The sequence below is a fragment of the Kogia breviceps genome, chromosome 4 (assembly GCF_026419965.1).
Source record: "Kogia breviceps isolate mKogBre1 chromosome 4, mKogBre1 haplotype 1, whole genome shotgun sequence".
Classification (NCBI taxonomy): domain Eukaryota; kingdom Metazoa; phylum Chordata; class Mammalia; order Artiodactyla; family Physeteridae; genus Kogia; species Kogia breviceps.
Window position 1 is genome coordinate 237,481 of NC_081313.1, and position 23,129 is coordinate 260,609.

Genomic DNA, 23,129 nt, shown 5'->3' on the forward strand with positions numbered 1-23,129 from the left:
GTTACAAACTTGCGTTTATTTCCAAGTTCCTTTAAAATCATACTGTTTGACCTAAGGCATATTTGTTGACCTGAAATATAAAACGTGACTATCTTTTTATTCTGTTGCATCAAAATCCAGAAATGTTGCTGCAGTGTATGTTTAAGTGAAAATGAATTTGGGTGCCTGACAGCAGATGAAGAAAACAGACATTTCCTCCTAGTTCTTAGCAAGCAAATGGTTTAATATGTGAACGTGTGTCCTGAAGTATTTAAATGACCGAATACTAAATGAAACTGATGTAGCTGCTAATGGATTTCTTCCTTTTCCACCTCCATGCAGATGCTGCTTGGGGTCACCTTCCAAGTTCTTGTCTCAAGGTCGGCTTCTGTAGAATCCAGTCCAAGGCAATTGAGTTCATTCATTTCAGATTCTATTTTTCTAGTATAGGGATTGCCTTTAAAAATTTAAAGTTTGTAAATATGTAAAGCATTGACATGATTTCAAAGCCTGTTGTGTTCAGAGGTCACCTCCGTAACTGTCCCTCATGCTCTCCTCTCTCTCCTCCACAGGACCCACTGTTGTTTTTCTTTCTAGTCAGTGTCCTAAGAAAACAGAAAGCAAGTATGTATTTCTGTTGTGTTAGACAGACGGCCCTGCCCCTTACCTGCATATCCTGGAGGTCCTTCCTTATCACTCATCCTACGGCCGAGTCCTCCTCCACTGCATGAGTGTACCTTGTCCCCTGGCAGGACATTTGTGTTGATGCCACAGTGAGTAACTAACTGTGAAGTCATTTTCTTAGCCAGTTTCTTAGAAGTGGATTTCTAGAAGTAGGGTTGCTGGGTCAGAGGGCAAATGCACTTGTCGTTTTGTTAGATGCTGGTAAGTTCTCTTCAAAAGGGCTGTGACATTCTGCATTCCCACCACAGTGTCTCTCAGTCCCTGCTTCCCACAGCTCTGCAGAGAAAGTATGATGGCAAGCTTTTGGATGTTTACCAGTCCAAAAAACAATGGCCATATCTGATTGAAACAGATGGAATATTTTTAAAACTGAATTCATAATGATAGTTTCAGAAAGCCAGAAGTAAACGAACAAGAAATATAATTGGTCACTCTTGAAAGTAACTAGGGCACTAATCCTGACACTGAAGATGGACAATTAAAGGAAAATGATGAAATGAGGATCTTGCCTTTTTTCTACAAATTGCAATTCATGATAACCTAGTTGATCAAGGAACTTTACAGAGGAATTCCGCAGATGAATGAGTAAGGAATGATAGATTTCAAGATCACCATTTTGCAATCCTAACATAGTGGCTCTCAAACTTAAGTGCGTCGACATCACCTCGTTAGAGAATTCCCAGCCCTGCCCCAGAACTTGTGACTCAGTAGGTTCTGGGATTGGGCCTGAGAACTTGCATTCCTAACACGTCCAGGGACCACACGTTGAAAACCACCTGCATGGAATGATGTGGCGTAACAAATGTGAAGGAGGTAGTTTTCAGGAGAAAGTAACTGGCGGAAAGACTGCTGACAGCCTCAGACCGCTTCACCCCAGCCAGTGGGTATAATGAGGAAGTAGACGCCAGGTCATTTAGTAAACTAGGTGGGAGTGTTAACCTGGGCACTTGAGCAGCATTGAAGTGTTAGGACAGGGAATTCAAAGCTAGCACAGGTACCCCTGAAGCAAGGGAGGGTAACAGGAGGGCTGATCGTTGCAAAGGAATAATGGATGGGGGTGGTTTCCTTATGTCTGTCTGCGACTTCTGAGCCAAAAACAAACGTTCGAACTATTTTCATGAATATTCTGAGACTAAGAAAACCACTGGGGAGTGGGTAGTCTGGAAATGTAAGTTCCTATGGAATTCCACTAGGTAAGGAACCACCGGGCAGAATATTTCATACTGGAAATGTTTTATAAAATGTGTGTTCAAGGTTCCTCAATGAACCCACGTGTGTTAGGGGAATTGACGAACCTGAGAAGTAAAAAAAAATGTGAGTCAAGAGGGACTTCCCTGGCGTTCCAGCGCTTAAAACTTCACCTTCCATCGCAGGGGTTGTGGGTTCAAACCCTGGTCAGGAGCTAGGATCCCACATGGCCCGCAGCCAAAAAACCGAGACGTAAAACAGAAGCAACGTTGTAACAAATTCAATAAAGACTTTAAAAATGGTCCACATCAAAAAAATCTTTAAAAAATACTGCCCAGAGAGATACAGATAATTTCTAATATGGATCAAAAGAAGCAGAAAGGTAAAATATACAGTAAAATATTCAGACCTGCACTGTCCATAGCAACAGCCATAGCAACATGGCTGTTTACATTTAAGTTCATTAAAATTACTTAAAATTTAAAATTCCATTCCCCAGTCACCTTGATCCATTTCAGGTGCTCAGTAGCCACATTTGGATGGCTGATAAAGAACAATTCCTTCATTGGAAGTTCTATGGGCCAACGCTAAGTGTAGATGTTTGGTAGTTTCTTATTATACTAAACATCCTATGTTCAGTAAATTGACAGTTACTCAGTAAGAAGCCAGGGTGAAAAACAAAACTGGAAGGTCATTTGCTTTCATCTGAATTCTGGCAAGAGTATTGGTTGGAAAGGAAGGGGAGAGCAGGGCTCAGTCAGCCTGTGCCTGGAATTCCACACCAGCCTGTAAAGGGGAAAGTGACTGAAAAAGGAAAAGTCTCCAGCGCAAATGCCAGAGTGGTCCTGATAAGAAAATGAACAAGTAACGAGCCAAAGTGTCTTCCGAGGGGAAGCTGGTAAGGTAGATGACACAAGAGTGTGTGTGTGTACATGCGCACAAGTGTACAAAGGACAGAACAAGGGTACATAACCTACTTGGTCATCCATTCATTTAACATGTTTATTGTGGGCCTACTATGTGCCAAAGACAGATGAACAAGAGAGTGGACCGAAAAGTGTTAGGAGTGCTAGCACCCTGTCTAGAGCCGATGTTTAGAAAAATTCTAAGGATAATAAGAGGCATTTTCCAATTAGCTCAGAGAAATTAGACCAAAGGAAAGGCTGGCCCAATATTAGGGAGGTGTTGTCTTTCAGTTCATTTCTCCTCTCCTCCACCCAGAAGCACTATATAAATGGAAAGCTTAGAACAGACCTGGTTAGGAGGGAATTGAATCCCAAGATAGGCGAGGAGATAGTGGCAAGCACATCAATACTTTAGATGACTGGGTCAGCAGTACCAGGGGCAGGAAACAATCTGCCTTTTCCTCTTGACAGAAGGTGGTCGCCACTGCTGTTTCTGTACATCTTTGTAAGGTGGTGTCAGGACTCCAGGTAATGCCCCGCCCCCTGCAAATAGATGGCAGCTGTCTGTGGCCAGGACTGCAGGCTAAGCCCTGCCCTAGAGCACAGCACAGGTGCCATGGCCCATGTGTGCACTCCCATTAGCCTCTCAGAGTCTCAGTTTCTTAGCCATCAGGGCTGAGATGACTGAGGCTGCCTAGCTGCGAAAGCACCAGGCCAGTCTCTGATGAATCCTAGACTCATCTGTACATATATAGGGGTATACGTTAGGGGGGATGATTTTTTTGTTTCAATCTTCGTTTCCTAAATTCATCTCTCTTTTAAGAGTCAGCCTTGCCACCGCTGACATGATGCAGGAAAAGTACAGACAGACCTGGGCTACAATCTCTTCTTGCCTCTTTGACCTTAGACCAGCCAGTTTTCTCATCAGTAAAATGTGGACCTTGATACCTTGCCACGCACGAGGTGCTGGTGTGAGGATTACACATAGTAATACTTAAACACTAGGGCAGATTCAGTAAATGCTTCTTCCCTTGAATGAGTCATTTCCTACCCCTGGAACTAAACAGAAAGCAGAACGGAGTACTTCTGGGCCCTACAGATGGTGTTGGCTGTGGCAATTGAGGCTGGATTTCATCAAGGGTTGGTGGAACCCGTGACACTGTCAGGAGAGGGAAGCCGAGGCCAGCTGGAGTCGCTGAGAAGTTTCTTGCTGAAGTTTCCCTGTACACTCTGTACTGGAAAACTTATAAATTGGGTTGCAAAATCATAGTTACTAATTCTGTAGCTTTCTTTTTTTGTGTGTGATATGCGGGCCTCTCACTGCTGTGGCCTCTCCCGTTGCGAGGCACAGGCTCCGGACGCGCAGGCCCAGCGGCCATGGCTCACGGGCCCAGCCGCTCCGCGGCATGTGGGATCTTCCCGGACCGGGGCACGAACCCGTGTCCCCTGCATCGGCAGGCGGACTCTCAACCGCTGCGCCACCAGGGAAGCCCCAATTTTGTAGCTTTCTAGAGAACAAAAAAAGAGGCAGAGATGGGAGATAGAAAAAAATGGGTTTCAGAAACTAGAGATCAAAAAGCTGTGGAAAATTGTAGAAAGGATTAGTCAACGAGTGATGTGAATGCTTTATGAGGATAAAACTAGAAAACACTTGAATTCATTAAGTCATGAAAGAAGCCACATTGTTGAGGTTTGTAGAAGAGTAATCTGTGTGAGTGTCAAGTCAGAGTATCTTAATCTCTTTGAAGAGTTTAAAGAACTCTCCAGTATATGCTCTGGTGGTTAGAAGAGAAAAGGGACTGAGGACAATACAGCTGTAGAATAACAGCGGGTCAGATACAGAGCCAAAGCGCTGAATAATGAATTCGTGTCCAAGTGTCGGGTGCTTCCTTGGTGCTCGGCCCTTCCACAAACCAAGCAGGGGAGGAGGATGAAACGAGTCAGCGTGATTGGAGCGGCGGGAGCGCCCTGAATGAAGCTGGGCTTTCCTGCGCGGGGTGCGCTGCGGCTCAGCCGGTGTCCAGACGGAGGCGGTGGCGTCAACCGGCCGAGAGGGACACGCTAGCCGCCCGCCGTGGCCAGCAGGGGCCATTGGGGCTTGGCCACCAACCTGCAGGCCGAGCCGGGAAGCGGCGGGCGCTGTCAGATGACGGAGGGGGCCCTGAGATGCGCGAGCGGGGGCGGGCAAAAAGCCCAGAAAAACAAGAACGTCGGGCGCGTTCTTCCCCGCCATCACAGCCCTTCCATGACCTTCTTGGTGCAGGAGTGGACCATGCTCGAGGGAACCGCCTCCGCCCGTTATGTCCACTCTGTGCTGCGGGAAGCGGCTCCCTACGCGCGTCCGCGACCCTAGGGCTAGCCTGGCCTAGGCCACCGGCTGCGCCGTGCCCACGGGACCCGGACACGCTGGCCGGACGCACGGGCGTCGCCTGGCAACAGGGCCGCGACTGGATTGGCTGCGCTCGCTCCCGTGACCGCCCCGGAAGTGGCGTGATTCCGGGCCCCGCCCCGGTCTAGGCGGAAGTGGAGCCGCCCGGAGCCGTCCGTGTTCCAGGAGCGCCTCAGCCCAGCCGTGCTTCGGCCCATGGCCGCCTACCCGTACCGCCCGGGCCCCGGGGCCGGCCCTTCCACGGGCGCCGCGCTGCCGGACCAGAGCTTCCTGTGGAACGTCTTCCAGAGGTGCGGCCGGCCGCGCAGGCGCTTGCGGGCCTCCACTGGGTTCTTCTTGGTCTCAGCCCCGGGCCTTCCCCCGCCCCGTGACCCCGGCCTCCAGTCCGTCCTCCTTCCCGGTGCCCCCAGGCCCCTGTCCCTTGCTCCGTCCCCCCACCCTCCATCCTTGGCGTCCTGTCCGGCCCCCTTCCTAGTCCCCCCTCGGCCTCTCCCACGCAGGCCCCTGCTCCGTCCCCCCCACCCTTGGTCTTCTCTCCGCCCCCCACCTTGTCTCCCGCCGTCCCCAGGCCCCTCCCAAGGTGCAGAGCCGCCAACCGGGGGTCGCAGCCCGCTCGCCCTGGGGCTCGGTCTCCAGCCCTCTCCCCTCACAGCCGGTGCCCAGAGTTGCTCCGGGGCGGAGGGTCTCCCAGGGATGCTTGTTTAGGGGAGCAGAAACGCAGACTCTTCCCCGGCTGCTGAAATGCCAGCATCCAGGAAAGAAGCCGGGCCGCGGCTGTTGGGCAGGTGACCATCACCGCAGTGCCTTCCGTCGCTCGTCGTCCTTCCAGCGAACGAATGACCCAAAGTGGAGTGACTCATGATCAGGGAACGACTTAGTTATCTGAGAGAATCTTTTCCTGCTTGTGAAAAGGAGAAAACCTGGTGCAGGTGGAATTCAGCCAGGCCGAGGGAGGGAGGCCTGAGAAAGTGGAGAAGCAGCTTGGGTTTCGGCGGGGAGCGTGCCTAGACAGCGAAGGAGGCAGGCTTCCTTGTTCCCCAGCCGGTCATGGGACTGAGAGGTCGAGCAGCCAAAGGGAAGGCCCCAGGGAAGGAAGAGCCAGAATTAATTTAGGGTTGACTGCCTCAAACCTTTGCTTTTGCCGTCTTTTGCTTTTCCTGCACTTTGAATCGTAGCTTAACTGATCTTAATTTTGTAGGGTTGACAAAGACAGGAGCGGTGTGATATCAGACAACGAGCTTCAACAGGCACTTTCCAATGGTGAGTGGCGCCTGGCCATCTGGACTCGTAAACTGCAAGTCTGACCACCCGTAGTAAATAACTTTCTTCTTAAATTATTTTCCAAATCTTTAAGACTTGGTTATCAGCTCTGGCCCGTGGTGGAGGAGCTTCTGGCTTGTTTTGTCGGCTGGTTTCCTGGTTGTTGTGTCGGTGCCGCTCTGAGTCCTTGCCGAGCTGGTGGGGCAGCTGCATGGAGGATGCAGGTAAAGCCTGAGAAATGGAGGCTGGGGTGTCGGCTTCAGGAGCGCAGGGAGCCTGGCTTTGTGCGGCAGACATCCTTCAGGTTTGTCGAGGGCTGTTGAATTTCTCAGGTGACTGCGTCTTGTGACTCCTCTGGAGGGGGCCATCGAGGCCCCAGAGACACCGATAGGGAAGCGCCTGAGGATCCTGGAGGCTCTGACAGCCAGATCGCAGGGTGGTGGGCTTCTCAGTGGGGGATGCTAGTCATTCAGACATGGGTGAGGGGGGGCTTACAGCTCTTGGTGCTGGGAGCTCACCGCGGAGTCGCCTTGTTGCTGCCTTCAGCATGATTAATCCGTGGAGGTACTACTGGAGACCTTGACTCCATAAATACCTGGCTGTGTGGCCCTTTTGTTAACCCCTCAGGTGCCACTGTCTTTTCTGATTCTTAACTTGTGGTGCCGTCCAGAGGTGTGCCATTTAAGCCAGAAGGGGGTTGACCTTAAGAGGTAATGAAGATGTCGAAAGGCTCACCACGTCTAGTGGGAGCAGCTGGTGGTGTAGCAGGCAGACGCTGCCTCACGGTCCTGCGTGTGGCGCACACCACGGATGTTCCCTTTGTTACCGCTGGTGGATTGGTATTTACAGGTTAACACAGGTAATATTTTCCCTAGGGGGAGTCAGTACTGCTTCCAGTTCAGCTGGTTGTTAAAGCAGATGGTTCTTTGCCCTGTCAGAGCATAATCTGGAATCAGGAGCCTGCTGGGGAGAGAATTTTTTTTTTTAATATTTATTGCTTTATTTATTTATTTGGTTGCCTTGGGTCTTATTTGTGGCTCACCGGCTCCTTAGTTGCAGCAGGTGGGCTCCTTAGTTGTGGCATGCATGTGGGATCTAGTTCCCTGACAAGGGATCGAACCCGGGCCCCCTGCATTGGGAGCACGGAGTCTTATCCACTGCGCCACCAGGGAGGTCCCTGGAGAGAGAATTTTAACAGAATTGCCGACAGGATGTTCAGCCCACCATTCCTAAGATGCTTTGAAATCGATAACCTGGTTTAAGCCCACCGAAAAGTGTGTATCAGGACCATCTCACAGCAGTCCTGTAGAGTCACTTTTCTTGACTTGCCCTGAGGGATTCCCTCAGCTTCTGTTGGGGCGATGTAAGAACTTGCCCCATGAAGCGGGTAGTAGCCTAGCCGTGAGCGCGACGGGCGTGGCAGCCCCCCTTCCCGCCACGTGGCCGCCTCACTCCTCCCTGGGGGTGTGGTGCTTCTTGCGTGGAGCACCTGTGATGGCTGTTCTGTCTTGTTTTGTTTGTCTTAAACTGAATCTTTTAACCACTCATGTTTTCTCTTCAAATTAGCTACTAAAAATTTTAAATTAAATTTCTGGCTCACCAATACCATGAGCTTAGAATTTTAAGGGGTGAATTTTACTGATAGTCTGAGACCCCCCCTAAGTTTCGTATGCTTTTCTCCTCCCATCCAACATGACCAGAGTTTGCTTTCTTTTGCTGTGCCGTGAATATCTTGTGCATTCCCTTAGGCCCTTTCTGCAGGAAGGCAGGTTATGGACGGGTACAGATCTCTCGTCCTTCCACAGCCGTGGAGTGCGCGGTAAGCCCTCAGGCTGAGGGCAGGACCAGAATCCAGGTGTCTGCCTGCACAGCTAGGCGCTCACCCCACCCCTGTGCTGTCCCACCTGTGTCTTCCCTTGGCGCCCCCAGAGGCACAGGTGCTCCCACGGCTTGCCGGGCTCTGCTCCTTCCACCCAGGATACCTGCCTTTCCTCGAGGCACCTGCGGCGCCTTCCTTTCCTGGATGCCGCCCTTTTCCTCCTCCTGGATCCGCTGGGGTCGTTTGGCAGCAGTCTCTGGCTACTGGGCATCGGCTTTTGGAGGAAGCTGGTCGAGCTGGCCTCTTGTTTGCAGTTGTATCGTGTCACCTCGGTCACCAAGGATGGACACAAGTCAGTTCTCTTCACTGTCCTCGAGTTCCCATAGCTGATACCATTGGAGTTATTTTGACTTTTGATTTCTCCCCCAGGATTGGGCTTCTTTTTTCATATTAGGATTAAGTTATTTCAGGAAATCAGTTTAATTAGCTTATTACTGGTGGGAAAACTGGAGGTTCGGAGTAGCATGGTTTCTCTCTGCAGTGAGATCTGTGCCTCTGATGCGCTCTGTTAAAATCCAACAGAAACCGCCCTGAAGAAGTACTCGTGGGTCCTGTACGCTGAGTCCTTTATGCAACGTGTTTCCCCGGGAGCGCGTCTGAGAGTGATTGCTCGGTTCAGAGGTGTGAATAGAGACAGCACTGTCTTGCCTGCTGTTTGAGATAACATGTCACAAACTGTCTTCAGTTAGATACTTCTTTAAAAAAAAATTTTACTTTCGCATTGTTCCTTGGAATTATAGGAAATTAATTTTGCTCAAGCCTCTTATTTTGTGCTTCTACAGGTTTACATTGACATAACATATTGATGTATTTTGAGGAGGCATTTTTCAGCTGGACTTCAAATAATAATGAGTCACATATTCTTTTAGAGGTATTTTTAGCAAAATAGATCTCAGCTCTTCTGGAGATCCCGTATTGACTAGCAGTGAGAGAGGTGGGAGCACATAAGCCGACCGTTCACTGCCGACTGACCATCGGGTCACCTCACTGTCGCTCCATCACAGGCCCAGCTTATGAGGCAGTGGAGGGTCTGGGGTTTCCCTTCTTCACCCTGCACGTCCCCGAGGAGGGCCTGCCTGTGCGGCTACTGGCCGCCTCCTGGAACCTGCTGCCCGTTGGCCTGGGCGGCTCACGCTCACACCGCAGCTACGGCAGGCACGTGCTCCCCCGGTGCCTGGAGCTTCCCTGGTTGACTGCACGTGCGAGGTGTGACCTCAGCTTTCAGTGGAGGATTAGGGGCACCCTGTGCAACTCCCTGGGAAGTGGGTGCCTGGTCCCCCAGATTTTTCCCCGTGCCTTTTCCCTCTGCTGATTTTACTCTATGTCTCTTGCTGTAATAAACTGACTGTGAGTTTTGTGAGTCCTAGTGAGTCATCAAGGCTGAGGGTGGCCTTGGAGGCCCCCAACACAGCCTGTTGTATCTGCTCGTCCCAGAAACTTGTGCAGCAGAGTTTCAGGTGGAAGAAGCAGAGGAAGACGGGGTTGGCTTTATTCCATGACCTTGGCCTTGGGCAGATCACACTCTGGGACAACTGGAGGCTCAGCCCCTCCCCCTCGGGCCCAGCCCATGTCCAACAGGTCCCACATCGCCTGGTACAGAACCAGAGACATCACTCATCTATCAGAACTGAGTGTACAGAGTTTCACTGTGAGACACTTAGGTTGTTTCTGATTTTCTTCAATGTAAATACTGTAGTGATTTCATAGAACAAGTTTCTAGAAGTGGCATTTATCAGATCAAAGGCTGTAGGTGTTGTTCTGGCTATTGATGGTGTTTGGGTTGCCTTTAGAAAGGCCATGCTTCCAGTTGTGGCTCTTTGAGGCCGTAGTTGAAGGTGACTGGTGGGATACAGAGTTTGTGACCCTGAAGAGGCACCAGTGTCCTGGCTGACTGCATGTGAGCCCGTGGAGCTGCTCTCACCCCTTCCTGCTTGGCTCCGCGTGCGGGAAGAGATGCCCAGAAGGGCTGGGAGTCCCAGATCTGATGCAGTAAAGTGGAAGGAGATCGCCAGTGGTGCTGTAAAGAAAGTCTGGTATTTTTCCCCCAAAGATTCCAGGTAAGCAGGTATCTCAGTGTGCATTTGCTGGATGCCATGATGACTCAGCCCGTTATCTCTCACTGAAGTCCAAGTTTGTGGTAACAGGATGCAATTTCAAGAAAGAAAACTCTCTGGAGAGCAAAAAGATAATATATTATCACAGAGCAGAGCGGGGGGTTTTCTCATTTGAGAAGCGATCAGATGTAAATTCTTTAAATCATCTGTGTGCTTGAGGGTCACAGGGGGAAATGCTAAGTGTCCTGATGTTGACCCACCCCCTCAACGGGGCTGTGACCCACTCGTACCCAAATTATGGGTGAAAAAAGTTATGTATACTCAGTTTACATGGAAAATACTGTGTATGTTTCTGCTTTCTTTGGTCTTTTCAGATGAAACTGAGGCAAGACTTACAGGAACAGGGACCATATATTGTATTTCTGAGTAAAAGTCTGACAGGAAATCTTTTGCAAGCTGGTGGTTGTGACATTCCTAGACGTGTTGGTTACTGGGAATGTTTGAAATTTGGGGCTGGCCCAGAAAATCCGGGTGAGGGTCACTGGCGCTGAAGGGAATCTTGCTGCTCAGTGTATCCTGTGTCTCCAGTAGCCTCTGTTAGACATGCTTCTCCACGTTGCAGTGCATTTTCTTACAGAAAACTGCAGATTTTCAGGCTGACGCTCCAGTGTGTTTGACACTTAGTATAACTGGAATACTAAATGTTGCCCTCACTAGCTAGGGGCTGTGAAGCTTTGATGTTTGGTCTGAGAACCAGGCCACAGGGCTCGGCTTGAGCTAAACAGTCAATTAGCTGTTGGCTGTTGTGAGTATCTCTTGGTTTCCGTGGAGAGTCGGGCCCCGTTTGGGTCGCAGGGCCAGGCGGGGGGGGCGAACCAGGAGCCCGTCCCCGTGTCCCAGGCTGGCCAGCCTGCGGCTCTCCTCCCCACCCCGGCTCCGCCCAGGGCGACCTGCCGCTCTCCTGACCCACGGCCCTCCAGCCCGCCGCCACTTCCTCCGGCCCGCGCCTCCCTCGGCCTGGCCCTCACCGCGAAGGTGCCCGTGTTTGCACCATCATTCGACTCTTGTACTCGTGCCGCTTCTGTTGAAAACGCGATCGGCCGAGTCGTTGGCCAGCGTGGCCAGGGACGCAGCCCCGCTCACAGGCGGGTCGCGCAGAGTGGGCGCAGGCTGCCCGGCGGGGCATCATTGAGGACTCTCGGGCCACAGCCTGCGCCCGAGGTGGAGGAAGGCAGGAAGGAGTCCAGCAGCCGCGTTTGATTTCCCGGGCTCGGGGTCCTGGCGGGTTATCTCCTGAGGAAACAGCAGGCAGGGCCTGAGCAGCTAGGAAGTCAGAAACGGTGAAGAAGAGACACCCTTCTGTGCGTGGAGTCCTCCTCTTTCTCTCGGCTTCTCTGTAGCACAGTTTCCCTGTACACTGGTTTTCAGCGATGCCTGCCCTCCCCCAAACGCCTGTGACGTCTGCAGAGATGCGCACCAGCGCACAGGGGTCCCCGCTGCGGGCCAGGCTCAGGGCGCCGGTGGGGCAGGTGGGGTGACCGAGGGGCCTGGGTGCGGGGCGCTCAGGAGGGCTCCTCTGAGGAAGCCTCGTATAAACGGAGGCATAAGGAGAGGCAGGGGTTGAGGTGAAAGTGTGCGTGTGTTTGGGGGGCCATGCTGGACGTCGGGAGAAGCGCACGTGGGCCAGGTCGGAGACGTGCTAGGAGCCCAGCGGTCGCGGCCAGGCAGGAGGGGTGCTGCCTCGTGTGTGGCCAGGGGATGGGGCTCTGCCACCCAGAGCTGAAACCGTCTGTAGAGAGGGAAAAATGGGGGGATGGGGAGAGATGCTGCTCTCCCGCCCCATAAAAATGTTTTTACATTGTTTTTAGTGAGTATCAAAATTGGTAAAGGTGCAAATCGCTCTGAAAACAGATCCTTGGGCATAAAGGTAGCTGGTGAGCATTCCATCGCCGCAGTGGGTAAATGGTTCTCAGTCGTCAAATCTATCAGTGTCAACAGTCTCCTTTATAATAGATATTCGGTAACATCTCCATTACTGCTCTGAAGCGAATCGTGGAGCGATGTGTCCTGCCTTTTCACAATTTCAGAGAAAACAGTCTGCTACCCAGACTGTCATTTTAGGAGAAAAATGTAAAGTGCGGTTTCACGGTGTGCTTTCGGCAGGGTCGCTGCACGACGCGTGCAGCTGCCCTGGCACTGGTAGCAGTGGTGCCCTCGGGGTGGGATTTTCTGAAGCGGTAGCTGGTGGTGCTCTTAGCACAGCTAAGTGCCATCTTCTCAGCTTACGTGGTGCTGTGGCCCTGGGAAGTTCAGTGAGTATTAAAATAGCATCTCTTGGTTATAAAGTGAACAAGAGTGAGCTTCCAGGTGCAGGTCTTCCTGAGCAGCTTTGAATGTCTGTCTGGACCTGCGCGATTCCCTGAGCAGTGTGGATAGGACCTGACCCATCGTCCTGGGGGCAGCGTCCCCTGCAGAGAACCGTGGCTCTAGGGTCTTGATGTTGAAAGCTAATTCCTTATTTTCTCTGGCCTCGGGGGTTACAACTGGGGATTCAGAGTTTCTTCTCTTTCTTAATCTCTGCTTTTTGTTTCAGGCACCTGGACTCCATTTAACCCAGTGACTGTCCGGTCAATCATATGTAAGTGGGGGCAGCACCGTCCTGCTGTGCTTCTGACCTGATTTCTCGTCCGGAACTGCCACCCGCCCTGGCCCTTCGCTGAGTCTTTACTTTGAGTTGACTGTCCGACCGTCCTTCCTTTCTCAGTCTAAAGATCTCACGTACTTAGGTCTCACACGCAGTCACGTCTTGCACGCCTGCTGAGCACGGGAGGCGTGCGAGCTCTCATGTGAAATGTCTCTGAAGTGGGACGTGCTTGTGACCAAACCAAGAACACTCAGGTGGCCTGAAAAGAGACCAAACGGTGTATTACTTTCTCTGTAGCAGTGTTTCGGACTGAGTTTTTAGCCATTGTGCCTGCAGTTGTATGTAAACGTAGTTATAAGTTCGTTCTTATTTGGACCTGGAATTAGGCTGATTTTTTTTCTCAATGAAAGGCAGGCCTTACTAAAAAAATAATCTAAAGCCAGTAGTCTTGTTCTCATCGGAGTAGAGGCCTCCCTCGCCCGAGGACTCTTCTGAGCCCCCACACGGGACTCGGGTCTGCTGCGGGACAGGGGGCGGCTCCGGGAATGGCACCAGGGCTGGGAGGGTTGGGGCGGCCCCTCGACGGCTCTGCGCTGCGGCTCCTTCCTGAGCGCGGTGTGCCCCGCCGCCATCATGCTGTCGAGGAACTGCTTCAGTGCGGAGCATTGGTACCGTGGCTCCGCCAGGGCGTTTGGCTCACACGCCTCGCGCCCACCAGCACGATTTAGGGCTGTGGCTGCGTCTCCGCCAGCGCCTGGGGACCTGCTGGCCGAACACCAGGCTGGGTCCCGGAGGAGCCAGGCCCGCCGGCGGGGGGGGGGGGGGGTGCGCCTCTGCCCCGGGTTCTCGCTGACTCACGCCCTTCCGTCGCAGCCATGTTTGACAGAGAGAACAAGGCCGGCGTGAACTTCAGCGAGTTCACCGGCGTCTGGAAGTACATCACGGACTGGCAGAACGTCTTCCGCACCTACGACAGGGACAACTCGGGCATGATCGACAAGAACGAGCTCAAGCAAGCCCTCTCAGGTTTCGGTAAAACACTTGTCTCCGCTGCATAGCTCGCTCATTTTGGAGCCAGGGCCACACAACCTGACGTGCTGCTTTGCTTAGCGTAACGATGTTTAAGGCAGTGCATGTGAAACTCTTGTTTACATCACGTACTTTTATATTTTCAAGTTACTTATATTGTGAAGGCTTACATTTGACTTGGAGGCTTCTGTACGGTTTTTCATCCAAAATGAGATAAGGGCTATGCAGTACTTTGTCTTTTGTGAAGTGGAGTGATGTCACAGGCACATTGAGAATGTAGCTTTTGAAACAATTGAAAGTGAACAAGTCAAAATAAAACAGTGTAGGACTATTTATATTTCCTGACGTGAAAATACACAGAAAGAAGATTAAATGCCCACAGGGGACGAGCCCGTGAGTTACGTGGAGCGTAGGCCTGAGTGTGGAAGCTCCCATTCTCAAGTGCATGTCAGCACGTGTGCCACATGCGTGCCAGCCTGAGTGTGTGCCGTGCTGTGAGCAGTGTTCACGTGGTGCCTTCCAGAGCGCGTCAACGGGCCTTCTGGTCCAGCGCCCACGTGGGCCTGAGGGGAACTGAGGATTTGTTATTTATGGAGGGAGGACTGTAGTCGTTACACCAAGATTCTGGTTTGTTTGGCAGTCACTGGGCCCTCTGTTCGCGGGCCCTTCTGTTGGATTACGAGGTGCTTTATTCCGACTAGTTCAGGGTTAATAATATAAAGTACGTTTTGGTTCTTGTGGCTGTTAATGTGCTTCTCCCCTCCCCCTCTCTTTCTCTGGGCGTGTCCTTTATGGCTGCCCTCCCCGGTTTCTCGTTCTTGCTTTAGAGGCTCTGGGACCCCACAGGAAGTTTGTGTTGTGAGCCTGCCACGCGTGGGTCAGGCTTTGGGCAGGACATTGACCTCAGGCTCTCTGAATTGAAACTTGGAATGCGGCTGACCTTGCTGTGCCTTAGGTGGGGGGCTGGGAGGGAGGTGGCCCCCGCAGAGCTGTCCTGGGCAGGAGGGAGCCGGAGGCCTGGCCGGCTGGAACCTGGAACCTGCGAGTTAACTTCCAGACTGGTGACGTCAGGTGTCACCGAACACAGTGTTTCTAACCTTGTCAGGCCCCAGAGCCCTCTTGACGTAGTGCCAGAGACCGTCGCGTCCTGGGGGCTCACGTTGGAAACGCTGAGGTCGACAAGCCCCGGTCAGACCTGGGATGTTCGTGGCCGTGGTAGGTCAGCGGTGGTCCCTCAAGGTCACGAGCCGACAGGCCCCGTCGAGCTGGGCACAGCCGAGATCCTTCCTGACTTCCAGCTCTTCCTGGAAAAAGTAAATATCCGGTTGCAGCATTTCTTCAGTCATTCCAAAAAGTTTCTGCCTGTGATTGGCCCGCCATTTCCTAGGGCCTTCTCTGGAGCCTTTTCTTCCACACAAGGGGCACTGTCATCGTTTCACAGGTTACTTGTTAGGAAATGGACCCCAGGAGTGAAATTTCCTGTTTTGGTTTCACTCCTAAGAACAAGTGTCTGTCGGCCAAGCTGGGGGCTGTGTTGTAGCTCAGCAGGTGCATGAGGGCGTCGGGGGTGTGGGGGGGAGGTCAAGCCCTAAGGTGTCCTCTGACCTCTGTTAGTGCCACACAGGGTCTCAGGCCTGCCCTGGCGGGGCTGTGTGACTGACCAGCGCACCTGCTGGATTTGATGGTCCATCCGTTCATTTTTTAGGTTCTTATTCCTAGTGTGTGCTGCATGCCAGGTGCAGAGACCTGGAAATAAGAAGGTGCATAAGGCCTGGGCCTCATACTCTGCTAGTGGGGGGTGCTGCCAGCCCCATCCCCAGCAGATGACCCCGTCCTGCACCCAGCCCCTGGCAGCTCAAGGCCAGTGTGGTTTTTATAAGGAATTTCACAAGAGTGTAGTGAACCCTCGCTTCCTCTTTGCTCGCTTTCAGCCACTTTGCATCTTCCTGCTGCATTTGCTCCGCCCCCTTTTCACGCTGAGGAGTCCAAGCCGGCAAGTCGCTTCATCCCTGGAGCCCGAGCCTTTGGCTCCCCCGAGCGTTCACAGCCGGCTCGGCTGAGTTAGGCCCCCGCAGGTCTACAGCAGCCTCCACCCCTCTCTCGGTGCCGTTGGCTCCGGGTAGACGCGGTGGCGCCCTGCTCCGGACCCGCCCTCTGCCGTGGGTACTGACTGGCGGCCGGCTTCTCTCCTGGTGCCGAGAGCAGGCGCTGGGTGCCCATGGCCACCCCCGCTGGGCATCTGGGCCCTGGAAGTGCAGCAGCGGGGCCGGGAGACGCACAGTGAGGGGGCCAGTGGGGTTTCCACCTGCCTCACTGACCCTGAAATGGTCTGCTGAGGGGGGTTCACGTCTTGGGTTTTGGAGGGAGGAGCGGGCCCAGAGGTGCAAAGAGTCCCGACGGCCAGCGGAGCCCTGTCTGATTCCAGAGCTCTGCTCTCCCTGCTGCTGTGTCTTTGTCACCATCTCGTGTGTCCTTTCCCAGCCTGGGCAGGAAACCATCGCCCAGCGATAGCGATGGCTTGGGCAGGCACTGCCCTGTCACCGTGTCCCAAGCTCACCCTCACCTGCCGGGCCGCTTGTCTCTCTGGGCCACAGGCACTGGTACCGGCGGGAGGGGGCGCCCATCCGGCACCCGCCCGTCGCTCTTTTCCAAGTCGGTGTCCTGCCTTCTACTTAGCTGCAGGGCAGGGGGCCCTGGATTTAAGTCACAGGATGCATAGAGCGCGCTGACCACTCTGGAAAGTACTGTTACGTGTTTGCATGTGTGACTCTTTTTCAGTAGAGAAGTGCTTGTACAGGTAATTAACTGTGACGTTCACTCAGACAGTAGGTGTACATATCCTTGCAAAGATTCCAGCGAGACTGAAAACGAGTAAAAATATGTTGGCACCTGGATCTTGTCTCCTGAATAAGTAAGGAAACCACGGTCACACAGGTGGTGAGGTTAGGAGGGAAGGAAGGGGAAGGGCTTAGAGCCGCCCCGGGGCGTCCTTGCTGGAGGTCTTCCAGGACGCCCGCCAGCTGAAGGTGGAGTCAGTGGTCCCCTGGGTGACCCTGCGAGGGCTGCCGCCTTCCTCCTCCTGGCCTCCTGTCCTGACGTCAGTGAACTGATTGAGGTGAGGGAGGGGCCATCGGTCAACCTCTGCTCCTCGTGCGAGGTTTTAGCTTGCGAAGCATCCTCCAGCAATGAGTAACCCAGGGCAGCCCAGTTATTCACAGCTTCACCATTAAGTGAATACCGTAGTAAAATTCAGCAGTAAGGGGCTTTTAAGGAGGCTAACTCCACAGTGGTCCAGAAGACCCCTTGGGGCGAGGGGTGTGGCACTGGGGTTGGCGTGAACTGGTGACTGGGTTACTCCGGACCCTCCAGGAAGGGGCTGCTGGTCTCTGAGTGAGTCCCTCCTCGGGGTGGGGCCAGCACTGCACAGTGGCCACCAGGCTCTCAGTGTGTTGCGGTGCGCTTGCACCCGGGGATCCCTGGGGCCCATGTCCCCTGGGGCCCATGTCGTGTTCTCTCGGGAGGGAGAGGCTTGGGTCTGGGGAGGGAGCGTGGGTGCTGACTCTGCCCTCCTCCTCCAGGGTACCGGCTCTCTGACCAGTTTCACGACACCCTAATTCGGAAGTTCGACAGACAAGGACGGGGGCAGATCGCCTTTGACGACTTCATCCAGGGCTGCATCGTCTTACAGGTACCGGCTGCGTGGGCCGCAGGCACTGACTGCAGGAGGGGATGGGATGGCGCAGCACAGGGGCAGGGGTCGGATGCGTAAAACTGGTTCCGGAGCTTAGAGAAGTTAGTGTCCTGTTTGCAGGAACAGCTAGTTGTTCTGTTAGATGGAGGTGCAGACAGCAGGGCCCCTCCTGCCCTGAAAACTCCGGGAGCTGTCCTTTTGGAGCGGATCCGGTGGGCTCTTGGCATGCATGCCCTGGCGTTTTGGTGTATTTTATTATGGGAATTGGGTAAGCTTCTGTTGTGTGCGCTGCCGGCTGCTAAGCTAGGAGCCGTGCCCGGAGCGCAGGGGGACCTGTGTGGGTGTTAGAAACAGTGTCTGGCGGGGCTGGTGATCACGGTGACGGCCGCCTCACGGTTCCCTGCAGTCGGTGCTTGTGTGGCTCCTCACCGCTCTACCCAGGAGGGAGCCAAGTGCGGGCCTGGACAGGGCGCCCAGAGGAGCCCGCCTAAGGCAGAGGGCGCAAGTCCTCGAACCCGCCCTGGCTGCGCCCACACAGGCCCCGCTCCTGTTCCTCCATAGGGAGCCACGTTCCCTAGATTTAAGCTTGAGAAATGCAGTGAGTTGGTATAAACCCTCATGTCTTCCAAAACTTTTTTTTTTTCCTTGACAAATCTCAAAAAAAAAAAAAAAAAAAGAGTACAGTATAATGAACCCATGTGCCCATTATTTAGATTCAGCAGTTATCAACTCATGGCCAAGTCTACATAAGACTCTGTGACACCCCCCCTCTTAATTCTGTCACAGTTCCATTTATGGGAAGCGAATGTGTTTTCCGTAAGTATTTCAGTAGAACCTATCCCTGAAAGATACCCTTGCAGTTCGCATTCAAATCGAGGTTACATCTTGTTGGTTTTAGAGTCCACAGAGGGGTGTGCTAGGCATGAGGTTATCGGTATAACTTGGAATTGGGGAAAAGCATTCTCGGGTTTGTTCCCCGTTAAAGTGATAGTTCGGTAAGTGAAGTTTCTCTGCCTGGTCTGCTATCCTGGTTTCTTTCCCGGGGAATCCGGGCCCATCAGTCCCTGTCCTTCAGTTACTTGGAGAGCCAGGTCTGTTAGCCTTTAATCCGCACGTCTCTGAAAAGCGGAGAGCCTTGTCACCCTGTCTCTCCCTCTCGGGCTGGCGAGGCAGGATTGCGTGTTTGCAGCGTTGTTGGCACACGTTAGGAACAGGTGTGGTGTGAAAGTCTCTCGCGAGGATCTGCGTCTGGGTTTTCATCTGAGGTTATGCCCCATAAGTGACCACCTGATCCTTATACCTCTGCGTAAGCGAGGGTCATCGCATGTCAGCTTTCAGCCCCCAGAGGAGCAGGATCTGAGGCCCCTGAGAAGCTCACGTGCTGCCTCTGGGCCACGCTGGGAGCCTGCTGCTGGCCCTGCCCCCTCCCGCCCTTGGAGGAGGAGCCGCAACGCCGGACTACACAGAGGTGGGGAATCGGAAGGAAAGGCTAAGCTGTGGGCCACGTGTAAAAAATCCTCAAAAGCCCTCAGAAGTGTTTTCTTTCATCTGCCTCTTTCCAAAAAGAAAAAGGCTTTTTGAAAACTGTTTTCTACAAAGCAACATGGGAACTTGTAGAAATCTTGGGAAAAGACAGTTGTGTAAAGAAAGGGAAATCACCCATTGGTCTCCCGGCGGGAGGTTACTGCTGCTGGTGGTTTCTGTGGTTTGTGTCACGCCAGCGTTTCACACGCAGGAAGCTCCTGGCTGACGCCCGTGTGGACTGTCACCTGTGTCAGCCCATATGTCGTTGGCCGTCAGCCTGCCCGGCACAGGAGACGGGTGGAACTGGAGAGGCTGAGGTGCAGGAGACGCGGCTCACGGGCCAGGCTGCAGCCTTGCTCTCGGCCCCTGGGCAGGCGGACAGGCGACCGCCAGGGTCACGATGAGCCGGGCATTGTCTTCTGTCGGGAGGGTTCTTCAGAGCCTGCCGTGGCGCCCGGCGTCTGTCATGTGGGGTGGCACTTACCTAACTGTCCCTGCTGTCAGGCGGCCAGGCTTGTGAACAGACTGAGGTGGCACCCGGGGCTGTGGTCAGACAGGAGGGGCTCGGGCGGCGGGGTGTGTGTGTGTGTCTTTAGCAGGGGTGGGGGCGTCGGGCAGGAGGTGGGCGGGCGGCGGGGGGGTCTGTAGCAGGGGTGGGGGCGGGGGCAGCGGGGGGGGTCTGTAGCAGGGGTGGGGGCGGCGGGCAGGAGGTGGGCGGGGGTCTGTAGCAGGGGTGGGGGCGGCGGGCAGGGGTGGGGGCGGGGGCAGCGGGGGGGGGGTCTGTAGCAGGGGTGGGGGCGGCGGGCAGGAGGTGGGCGGGTGGCTGGGGGGGTCTGTAGCAGGGGTGGGGGCGGCGGGCAGGGGTGGGGGCGGGGGCAGCGGGGGGGGTCTGTAGCAGGGGTGGGGGCCTCGGGCAGGAGGTGAGCGGGCGGCTGGGGGGGTCTGTAGCAGGGGTGGGGGCGGCGGGCAGGGGTGGGGGCGGCGGGCAGGGGTGGGGGCGGGGGCAGCGGGGGGGGTCTGTAGCAGGGGTGGGGGCCTCGGGCAGGAGGTGGGTGGGCAGCGGGGGGGGTCTGTAGCAGGAGTGGGGGGCGGTGGGCAGCAGAGGAGGGGGGTCTGTAGCAGGGGTGGGGGCGGCGGGCAGGAGGTGGGCGGGCGGTGGGGGGGTGGTTTGTAGCAGGGGTGGGGGCAGGGGCAGTGGGGGGGTCTGTAGCAGGGGTGGGGGGTGGCGGGCAGTAAGAGGTGGGCGGGCAGGCCCTGAGTGGGGAGGGGGGCTGGGCATCAGCCAGGGTCCTGGGCTCACACGAGGAGCTCCTGCCCTTCTGGCTCTGTGCTGGGCTTCCCCTGTTGGGTGGCAGGTTCTAAAGGAGGAGCCCAGTGGGGGCTGGTTTCCCTTTGTCCTGAGTGGCATGTGGCCAGAGCAGAGGTGAGCCTTCAGGGAGGCCCCCCAGGAGAACAGCCTTAGAGTGGGAAGGGAGGAGCCAGGCTCACCACCAGGGACTTGGAAAGCCAGGTTCTGGGGCCAGAGGACTCCGCCAGGACTCAGGGCTGCTGTGTGTAGTGGAGCTGGACTGGCGGCCCACCCGCCTACCCGCTGCTGTGCTGCCCCGCCCGCCCCCCTCCCCGCATCTCCAGGGTGGACCGGCCTGGCTTTTGCGGGTGGTCGAGGGCACCTTGCCCGTGCCCCTCTGCGGGCAGAGACATGAATGCTTCTGAAATTGGGCTCCTGAATGCCCTTTTACCAGTACAGTTGGTTCCTTCTGTTTGATAAGTATTAGCTCTAAACACCTGTTGCTTTTTCCTCAGAGGTTGACAGACATATTCAGACGCTACGATACGGACCAGGACGGCTGGATCCAGGTGTCATACGAACAGTATCTTTCCATGGTCTTCAGCATCGTATGACGCTGGCCTCCTGCAAATACCAACGGCACTTACGGAAAAAAGACTGAAAATGCCAAATCTCTTACCTGTAACAAGATGGTACACAGATGAGTTAGATACTGTTCTTCCTTTAGATTTTGTATGATTACTACTTGGGGACCCAACTGTACATATGTAGATAAGCTGGTTAATGTTTTGCAATTATAACAGTAGTTAAATCATTACTTAGATACACACATTTGATTTGAGGCTGTTTAATTGTGCCATGAGGTGAGATATAATAATGTTACAGGTACTCTGCTTGCAAAAACCTCATCATGTGCTTTTCTAGATAGCTCTAGTTCTAGAGTGGAAATGCTTCATTAGCCAATAGGAAGTTTAAGTAATACGGAACTTGCACAGAAGGCTGCTCATGTGCCTTACTTTTTAAAGGGGTTTATTGTATTCATTTGACTATGCAGCGTAAGCAATAAAGCACATGTGCTCTTGTCCCCATCCGTCTCAGCTGTGCTCACCTGGAGCTCCAAGGGGTCTGGCACCTTCTGGGGTGCACCCTGCCTCTGCTCGTGGAAATCCCGAGATTCAGCCGTCCTCTGTGACATGAGGTGGTTTGCATTTCGTGAAACTTCTTTGGAAATACAAACCCAAATTTGATTTAGAAGGGAATGGGCTTTCTCTCACTTACTAATGATGCACCTCTGTGCGCTCTGATCGACTGTTAAATACGGTTTTTCACACATGAAAGCAGAAGGGGGGATGCAGTCAGCCCCCCACGTGGTGGGCGCACAGCCAGTCCCAGGGTGGCCCCGTGCCCCGCTCCACGGAATGGCTTTAGGCTCTTTCTGTCCCCTCACCCTTTAAGTGTGCTTCCCCAAACCAGGATTTGGGGTGGGGGCTGTGAGGACGCTGGGATTCTGGGGGGTGTCAGTGATCTATAAAAGGGTCTGGGGCATCAGAAACTGGGTATCTGTGGGGTCTGCTTTGGGGGACCCGTGCTGGTTGGGGATGGAGCCTGGGGGCCGTGGGTTTCTTATCTGTGGTGTCTGATTACAAGGAGTGTCACTGACCGCGCTACCTGGGGTTTAGGCAGAGAATCTGTGTGGCTCAGACTGGCCTGGTGAGCTCACGGAGAAGGGTCCAGGGGCGACTCTGAGGGTCTCCACGCCTTTCCATTCGGGCGCCTCGCTGTACTCAACACACTTGTGAGGACGCCAGCCCACGCTCCCAAGCTGTGCTCCGGCGAGGCCGCTCCCCCAATTCCTGACTCCGTGAGGCCTGGGGCCTCCAGGTGCTCAGGTGGACTCTTCTAGCTGGTGCCCCACTGCCTCAGCCCACGCCGCCCCTTAGCCTGTCTCCCTGTCCCCCGTTAGACGGAGGTGTACAGAGCGGGGCCCCCTCCTCCCACACACGTTCCCCTTTAGACAGAGGCATGGTCGGCGGGGCCCCTCCTCCCCCTGGGAGGCACTGTGCTCACCTCTCCCTTGAGCTCTGGCCCGCAAACACCCCGAGCTCAGAGTGAGGGCGGCAGGCATCCAGCCTCTGTGGACTGCGTCCCCCTGTGACGTGGGAACCCCGCCCTCCACATGCTGGCTTTCCTGTCCACCTCTCCCCCCATCCTGCAGCTGTGGCACCTTGGGCTCTGGGTTCCTCCCGGATTCCCAGGGAGCTGGAGCCCCTCAAGCTGGTCTCAGGCAACGGCAACTCACGGCTTCAGTGAGGAACCTGGCGGTACACGGTTTAATCTCCGAGGATCACTGGGGGCCTGACCAGACTCTGAGGGGCCTGCTCTCCCACCGCGTATCAGCCTTGGCCAGGGAGTGGTGCATGTGTGATTAGGAGCCTTCCTTGATGCAGGGGAGTGAGGGGAAGGGGAGATGCAGAATGTAAAGAAAGGTCTGATTGTGTGTGGTACAGATACGCTCGGGTGGGTGGTACAGACGTACTCGGGTCAGAGGCACACACGTACTCGGGTGTGTGGTACAGACAGAGAGAGAGATGTGTGGTACAAATACAGTTGTGCGG

General features: G+C 54.3%; 1 protein-coding gene across 2 annotated transcripts; it reads left to right on the forward strand.

The window, feature by feature from the left end:
* Positions 1-4,951: 4,951 nt before the first annotated feature.
* Positions 4,952-21,602, forward strand: PDCD6 (programmed cell death 6). 2 transcript variants are annotated; one of them, XM_059061107.2, is made up of 6 exons: positions 4,952-5,435; positions 6,344-6,405; positions 12,932-12,976; positions 13,856-14,014; positions 17,590-17,699; positions 21,030-21,602. In XM_059061107.2, the coding sequence occupies exons 1-6, from the start codon at positions 5,341-5,343 to the stop codon at positions 21,126-21,128; spliced, it is 570 nt and encodes a 189-aa protein (XP_058917090.1). In that variant the 5' UTR covers positions 4,952-5,340; the 3' UTR covers positions 21,129-21,602. The 2 variants fall into 2 exon arrangements, with proteins under 2 accessions (XP_058917090.1, XP_058917091.1); XM_059061108.2 differs by having other exon boundaries at positions 5,256-5,435; positions 13,856-14,008.
* Positions 21,603-23,129: the final 1,527 nt, after the last annotated feature.

What these genes read in the sequence shown, in the direction of transcription:
- PDCD6 (XM_059061107.2), top strand. Translation starts at nt 5,341, where the DNA reads ATGGCCGCCTACCCGTACCGCCCGGGCCCCGGGGCCGGCCCTTCCACG. An exon ending in GACTGTCCGGTCAATCATAT is followed by an intron (nt 12,977 to 13,855) that starts GTAAGTGGGGGC and finishes CTTCCGTCGCAG; the next exon opens with CCATGTTTGACAGAGAGAAC. An exon ending in GCAAGCCCTCTCAGGTTTCG is followed by an intron (nt 14,015 to 17,589) that starts GTAAAACACTTG and finishes CTCCTCCTCCAG; the next exon opens with GGTACCGGCTCTCTGACCAG.